The following is an 8,606-nucleotide window of genomic DNA, read 5'->3' as shown; positions in this document are numbered from 1 at the left end:
ACAACAGCACCCACATTCGCGGCTATCACTTCACGATGTTCCCGGCGGGACAATGGGTCAGTGATGGGCACCAATACACTTACACAGGCCCTGCGGTCTGTCGTTGCACATGGAGTGCAACGGGTCATCAATGATGATCCCTCACCCCGACGCTTACATTGACGCTTCTTTCACATTGCCGCCAACGGGGCTGATGTCTCCAGATGTAGGACTCCGACACCCGCCAGTCAGGAGGGATGGCGCGGTTCCTTCCCACGGTCGGAGGACGTGGTCAGATTGTTTGGATGTTCCGTCATCCAACAGAGCCCAGAGGAGCCGGGTTCTTGGAGGAGGTCCCTGTAAGAAGACTCCGAGTCTAAGAATGTCATATCCACCAAATTATGTCGGTGGGTTGTGGCATAACAAAGTGGAGGAAGAAGAGGAGGAAGACGAGGTCATTGAGCTCGTAAATGTAGAGGGTTCGGTGGAGGTGATCAACCTCGTGTCGGACTCAGAAGAGGAGGAGGACCCGAGTGAGGGGTCCAGCATTCCTGGAATCTTCTGAGTCAGCTTGGGGGCCAGTCGATGTCCTCTTTTTGGTTTTTGTTGGGGGGCTGTGTATCTGGTGATTTTGTACATGTAGTGGCGATGTAGATTCCGCCTTTGATGATGTAGTTTGTATGAACTAATTATGACTTAACTAATTATATGCATTGTGTTATTCAGGAAATTGTGAATCAGGTTAAGTTATCATTCGATAACGATAAGTTGATTTTCCGCATTCGAGTTACTTAAAGTGATGTCCCGGAAAAGGAAGGTTTTAAAAATGAAACAATTTTATACAATCTCTTGATTCAAAAAAAAAAAATTTACCCATTTTTCCGCAATGTTTTTGAGAAGTACTTTTCGGGACGTTACAATGTCTCTCTTTAGCCACTCTCTCCTATGTCAGTTCGTCACTCTATCCTCCGTGTTGGATATGTCTTTTGTCTTCATTCTTCAATTATTTTCTCTGAAATAAGCGTGTTGGTACTTTATAGTTTTCATTCTACAATCCTTTACCTTCATTCTTGTATTCTTCAATTATATCTTTTGTACTTTTAAAATTTTAAAATATGTCAAGAATGAAATAAAATTTGGTACTTCAATTTTATGCCAATCACATTTTCTAGAAGTGGGGATGTATTGGCCAAATAGTTAAAGATGTATTGGTCATGCATGTGTTGATAGTCAGGTCGCTTCACATCATAATCTGCTTTTAGCATAGGAGGTAAAATTAAAGTTATGTTGTAGGTATTCATATTGATGTTGTTTTTGTCTTGCTTAATGTTGTTGTTATTTTTTAATGTTGTTTACTTTTATTGTTGTTGTCTTATTTATTACTATTTTTTGCTGCCATTTGACACTTTTTTTAATGTTATTTGTGGAACACTATTTTTTTATATTTTATGTTTAGTATTTAGTCATTTTTATGAGTTTTGAATGAATGTGTGATTTCAATCTTTTATAGCTAAACCTAAACCGCATATAATTTTATTTCTATTAAATGTGTTATTCATGAATTATAATATATTTGAGAAATGGTACTTGTGAATTTCCTTTTTAGAAGAGTAAGGACATGTAACTACATTCACAGTTAGAACTAGGAGTGGAGATTTTGCAAGCACCACAAAGAGACAGAACCTTAAACTTTGTTTGGAATGATTAAAAGTAGGAACAAAGAAATGGATGGGGAGATGGGGGATAATCACTTTTTCCTCATTTGGAACATAGAGAAAATGGAAGTAAGGAAAAAAAAATAGCATAAGCCCATAACAACACTTTTTTCCACGAAATTTTCACCTATATACCCAAACCGTATCTTCATCTATGATATTTCACAAATGTATCCTTTTTTTTAACAAACACAGCATTATTGATATTTAAGACCACCCTAAAGTTTATTAAAGATATAAGGGTCATCTTATAGTTATAGTTTAGATCATGTCCGATAATAAAATATTAGTCCAAATTATAACACTTGGTACAAAAAAATTGAAGGATCCAAATTTTTATTTTTATTTAATAGCTTAAAAACATATAAAAATTTTAGTCCACTTATATTCGGAAGAGGAATTGAGTAGTGCTCCACTTGAAACCTCACATAGGCATACTTTATCAGTTTTAAGCACAAATTTTATGGTAGGGTACCATGTTTCTTCAAGTTTTTTTTACTATGCTACCATTGGAAGCTAAGGAGAGAAGAAAAAGAAAAAAAGAATGGAGACAAATGATTTTATTTAAGGGACACTTGTTACTTAACAAAATATGGTTAACACCTTTATAATATTTATTATTATTTATATGTCTCATTAGGAAGTTAAATGATACATTAATTATTATTTTTCATATATATCCTTATTTAATATGTTATTGATTTACATAAATGGTGAAAAAAATTAATAACCACATAAAGTGTATATTAGAAAAAATAAAAATGCACAATAAATATCACATAACATACAAAATTGTTAAATTTTTTACAATGAGAAAGATAAATATAATAATAATGACACAATGACTAGCATTATTGCACTCCAAAGTTACACGAGTTATTTAAATAAAACTGTCTCAATAATAATTTTTTAAACTAATATAGTTTTTTTGTCAGACAATTTATGAGTATTTTTGCAACAAAACTGCCCTACAGCAGATAGTGCTGAAAGTTTTTGACTTTGTCAGCAAAACGACTTTCATATACAATTTACATATTGAAGTCATGCTAAAAGAATCAGTAATTCTCTGTTAGGTTTTGATGGTTTAATAATTAAGGACCGTAGTTGTGAAACTATCATGTCAACAAATGATCTAGTGGTTCCTAAATTATAATTAGCATTCCCAATCACGATAAACCAATATAAACACAATACTTAAAAAGTATAATATTTATGCATATTTACTATAAAAATTTATATATCTTTCATTTATATTTAAATTAATAATAATTAAATAAAGAGAAAAAACTTTACATACTGACAATGTATTTACACTGTCACTGCATCATCTACCATTCATTTTCAATCAATCATCGTTGATTTTTCAAAAACAAAAATAATTCAAATGAATGTTAAATAATACACTGATTGTATATAAATCGTCACGGTATCAAAATATATATATATGAAAATATATTTAGTAGATGTTACACTACCATCCCATCCCTACTTAGTATAAAATGACCCTCAATCCCTCCTTGGTTCCACACAACACAATCCCAAGTTTCAACATCAAACATCACTACGTTCCTTTCCATTTATATTCATTCACATATTCTTACTTTCTGGCTCTCTCTTTTTCCTTCTTCTATATTATTCCATTCCACATTCTTACCATTCTCCCTGTTGTTATTTTTTTTGTGTTTTTTTCAATGGGTTGTTATGATGATGGGAGTTTCAATGCTGAGCTTGAAAACGGAGTGAGTAGTATTATTAGTTGTGAGGAAGAAGGGAATAGAGCTGCCATTGAAGATGCTGTGAAGGTTTTGTTAATGGGTCTTGGAGAAGATATAAATAGAGAGGGTATTAGAAAAACACCATTTAGAGTTGCCAAGGCCCTTCATGAAGGAACCAGAGGTAACTAACTATTTCATTCTCTTTTATTTGTTACAATAGTTTTCAAATGATGGCTCTTTAAATATATATGTTTTCAGTTGTTTAATAATTTAGTATCATTATTATTTTTAATTTTAAGATAAAAAATCTATTACTTACTTATATCACATCTTTAAAGTTCTTTAAAAATGTGTGTTTGTAGGAAATAATGCGAAGTAGTTAAACTGTCTTCGTTATTAATATATCGAATTAATCTGTATATTTTTTCTTCTGTTTTTTTTTTGTCTTTTATTGAACTGTCTAAGTTTGCACAAATGTTCAATGGAGAGAGGGACATAATCACCAAGATTCACCATATTCCTTAACCAACTTTGAACACTCTTGAAAATTAAGTTATGGTTAAAATCACAATACTTTTAATTACAAATGGTTTATTTTACTTACTTTGTGCTTAATTCACCATTGAATGGAGAAGTGTTTTTCTTTATTTTGCTTCTTTCTTTATATGCATTGTCTTTCTCCCTACATTTACTACTTGATTATGTCCCTTGCAAGTTGTGGTTCTATATTACTTTTTTATATACTTTCTTGAATACTATTATTACTAATCATAAAGAGGTTGATCTTCTTCCAGGTTACAGACAAAATGTAAAGGATATTGTTCAAGGTGCATTGTTCCCTGAAGCTGGTCTAGATGACAGAGTTGGTCATGCAGGGGGAGCAGGAGGACTTGTGATTGTTCGAGATCTCGACTTGTTTTCCTATTGTGAGTCTTGCTTGCTTCCATTTCAGATCAAATGTCATGTGGGTTATGTTCCTTCTGGCCAAAGAGTTCTTGGTTTAAGCAAACTCTCTCGTGTTTTCGAAGTATTCGCTAAACGACTCCAAGAGCCTCAACGTCTAGCAGACGAGGTATGCTCTGCTTTGCATCAAGAAATAAAGCCTGCAGGCGTTGCTATCGTACTTCAATGTATACACATTCATTTTCCAGATGTAGAATCAGTCTTTCTTGACTCAAACCACCAACCATGGTTTAAGATGCTTGTTTCTTCGGGTACTGGAGTTTTTGAAAACAAAAATGCAAATGAATGGGCTGATTTCTATAGTCTTGTTAATTTTAGAGGTATCAATATGGAAAAAATTCATGTTAGAGGATCATCTGATCTATCCTGGTGTCCTTCTAAATCTTCTCGCTGTGCCGAAGTTTCCTCCGAAATAGGACCAACCAGTCTGGTGATGGCCACTGCAATAGCTTCAATTATTAAATCTCTAGGAGAAGATCCATCAAGGGATGAACTCGTAGGGACACCCAGCCGATTTGTGAGATGGTTGATGAAATTCCGAAGCAGTAACTTCGATACAAAGTTGAATGGTTTTCTTCATGGTGGGATAGATTTATTGAACACCAATGGAGAGGTTAACTTATATGACAAGAAACTACATTCTGAGATGAACTTACCTTTTTGGTCACAATGTGAGCATCATTTACTTCCTTTTCATGGTGTTGTTCACATAGGATACCTCATCTCAGATGAATATATTCGTATCGGAAAATCACTCTTCCAATCAATTGTACATTTTTATGGTTTCAAGCTCCAAGTTCAGGAAAGGCTTACGAGGCAGATAGCCGAAACCCTTTCTCCACTATTAGGTGGGGATGTAATAGTAGTTGTAGAAGCAAGTCATACATGTATGATTTCCAGGGGAATTGAGAAGATCGGAAGTAATACAGCTACCATTGCTGTATTAGGATGTTTCGCGACCGACCTCGATATAAAGGCTTCATTCTTGGAGAGTATTCCAAGTCCTGCAGCTTCTGAGGAACAATGATTCTTGCTTGATTTCACTTGAAAGCTTTCTTGATGTTTAAAATTATGGTTGTTATACATTCTGTTTATTTTATGTTTGTTGAACTTATTGTGCATGCAAATTCCTGAGTGCTACCTATATTGTATTGATGATTATGCAAAGAAAAATGTTATACATACACATAATCTCATATATGTGCAATTTTTTCTAATTGATCCTACCTTCTTCACATAAGCATTATTCTTATAGAAATGGTTTTAAAAATTTGAAAGTAAAATGAAGAAGAATAAAGGGACCAATTCCACATTTATACCCAAGAAAAAATACTTCATTAGTAATACTTGGGGAATATTGGAAGACCATGGTTTCTTCTTAAGGTGGTTAACGTGTTTATAACTGTATTAATAGATGAGTTCATCAAATTTAACATGATTTTATGTCACATAAGCATACTCAACATTATTAACTTCAATAATCGTACAGATTACATGGTAATTTAAAAGAGAAAAATATATGTATACCGACAGTGTAAGAGATTTTTACACTATCAGTACATCATTTATCATCCACTTTTAATCATCATTGACTTTTAATTAAAACTAATACAAATAAATGATGAATAATATATTGATTGTATATAAATCTTTACACTGTATTATACTCAATTTAAAAATAGCTCATGTGAGTCATGTTTATGTAGGTGGGGAAGATGATGAGATATTAGTGAAAAAGTATGAGAAGATATAAATATGGAAAAAGAAGATAAACTAACTATATTAAGACTGGATGAATACAATTTGATAAAGGGATTGGCTTATAATTCTTTTTATATCTTCATCTATATAAATACTATATATAAAGCCAAAACATGATATAACTATCACTATTGTATAATTTATATATTCTTATTTTGACCTTCAATTTTATAACTCAAAAAACCATATAATCCTATATAATCACCTCAAACACATTAATTATAAGTTGCATATTCTAATAAAGACAAAAAAATATAATATAAAGTAAATACAATAAAAAAAAAATATTTTAATTCTACAAAATAAAATGTATAAAAATTAATTATGTAATATTTTAAAATAAGAATATGGCCGGCAGACACTCGACAAACACGAACACACACTAGTATATATAAAAACAAAAATTAATTGATTATAATATTGAACAGATTTTTTTAAGATACTGTCATGTCTTTCATTTACGAGAATTTAAACGTCTTACTTTTAAAAAAACATTAAAATGTAGTTTATCATTATATCTTAAATGTAAGTCATGACCATACCAAATGAATGTCTTACATCTTCGAAAGTTAATATCTTACAATTGATATATTTTGAAGAGTATATTTTGAAATTAGGGCTGATTTAAAGAGTATAGCTTGCATAAAAGTTGCATAGAATATATAAATAACAGTTTACGTGAATTAGGTTATGATGGCTCCCAAGGTTATGATAGATCTGAAGATAATATTCATACTCACACCTTGTGGATTATAGGTTTGTTCCTTACCAATTAAATTAACCTTTATTTTATTCTTCAAAATGGGACTTCACACATTATTTTTAAATTTAGAAGACTTAGTCAGCAAATGTTTTCTACTTATTTTTTGGGTACATAAATGTTTTCTCTTATATTATCAATAAATAATTATACTTTAATTTGTTTACGCCATAAATTAATTTGTTTTCTCTTATCCAATCTGATATCAATTATCCCATTACAAAAAGTATAATAATTTGATTTGATGTTGCCATAAGATTTTCATCCGATAATAAAGAATTATGATCAATTATTTAATATTTTAAGTCGCAACTTAGTTGGTAAAACTATAGGAAATAAAATGTGAGTATGAATTCAAACCCCGAAAAATATAGTTTTTCATTCTTTTCCACTCCTTATTACAATATTTACCAATTAAAAAACAATCAATAATTCAATAAATAAATTATTAGTTCAATGTTAATTTCATTCTTTTGTAAAATATGTTATCAATAATTGATTACAAATCACAAATAGCCATAGTTATGGTTAATTTGCTTCTTTGAATTTTTATTTCTATTAAATTGTTTTTTGGTACTACCAAAAATATTTTTTCACCTTTTTTAACAAGGAAGTAATCCCTTTTGAAAATCATGGCTACCCCATCCAGTAAATGTTGCTCCAAAGAATATTTCTATTAAGAGTGTTATTCATGAATAATATATTTGAGTAATAGTACTTGTGAATTTCCATTTTAGAAGAGTGAGGACATGTGACTACATTCACAGTTAGAACTAGGAATGGAGATTTTGCAAGCACCACAAAGAGACAGAGCCTTAACCTTTGTTTGGAATGATTAAAAGTAGGAACAAAGAAATGGATGGGGAGATGTGGGATAATCACTTTTTCCTCATTTGGAACATTTAGAGAAAATTGGGATATGTGGGATAATCACCTTTTCCTCGTTTGGAACATATGGAGAAAAGTGGAAGTATGAAAATATTGAATAGACAACTATTCCAACCCATATCTCAAATCATTTTCCATAATAATAAAAACATGATAGGTTAATTAAAAAATTAAATATTCATTAATTTTCAATTCTTTCTTCATTGTTATTGATGTGTAATATGATTCATGACATGTTTGGGACATCATTTGCTTATGAGAATAACATATCTCTTACAACAAGAGATAATTTATCTCCTTAAATCCAGCCAGTGTTTAACATGTGTTTTACTTTCCTTCACTCTAGAAGTTTACGTTTAAAATATAATAAAAATTAAGACACTTGTCAAACACTAACTGAATGTAAGGAGATAAGTTATCTCCTGATATAAGGAGATATTTTATTTTGATTCCTTCTTTTAAAAAATTAGCATATGTCCATAACAACAATTTTCTTTCCACCAACCTGTATCACTTTTTATGTCTTATTTGTGTATCAATCCAATTAAAAATAATAATAAAAACATAAAATAAAATTTTATATTATTTAATGAAATATAATTGGCTTGGGATTTAGATACATAACTTTTGGTCATCGTTACCTTCACCTATATGCCCAAACCTTATCCCCATCTATGATATTTGACAAATGCTCCCTTTCATTTCACTTTCTTTCCAAATAAAAAACGAAAAAAATTACCACAAATTACTTTGTACTTTTCCTTCCTTCAACCCTCTATTTGATTTGTTTACATTTTTTCCAAACCAAACACAGCATTATTGATA

At 31.0% G+C, this 8,606-nt stretch overlaps 1 protein-coding gene across 1 annotated transcript; it reads left to right on the top strand.

Moving 5' to 3' along the window:
- The first annotated feature begins 3,340 nt into the window (after nucleotides 1-3,340).
- Nucleotides 3,341-5,567, top strand: LOC109339272 (GTP cyclohydrolase 1-like). The gene is made up of 2 exons (XM_019576682.1): nucleotides 3,341-3,590; nucleotides 4,204-5,567. Exons 1-2 carry the CDS (start codon nucleotides 3,386-3,388, stop codon nucleotides 5,397-5,399), a joined length of 1,401 nt encoding a protein of 466 aa, XP_019432227.1. The 5' UTR covers nucleotides 3,341-3,385; the 3' UTR covers nucleotides 5,400-5,567.
- Nucleotides 5,568-8,606: the final 3,039 nt, after the last annotated feature.

The sequence above is a fragment of the Lupinus angustifolius genome, unplaced genomic scaffold, assembly GCF_001865875.1.
Source record: "Lupinus angustifolius cultivar Tanjil unplaced genomic scaffold, LupAngTanjil_v1.0 Scaffold_65_71, whole genome shotgun sequence".
NCBI classification, from domain to species: domain Eukaryota; kingdom Viridiplantae; phylum Streptophyta; class Magnoliopsida; order Fabales; family Fabaceae; genus Lupinus; species Lupinus angustifolius.
Note: the sequence above shows the minus strand (reverse complement) of the source record. Positions and strands in the feature narration are given on the sequence as shown.

Coding starts and splice junctions, on each gene's coding strand:
- LOC109339272 (XM_019576682.1), top strand. CDS start 3,386: ATGGGTTGTTATGATGATGGGAGTTTCAATGCTGAGCTTGAAAACGGA. Junction 3,591..4,203: donor CCTTCATGAAGGAACCAGAG/GTAACTAACTAT, acceptor ATCTTCTTCCAG/GTTACAGACAAAATGTAAAG.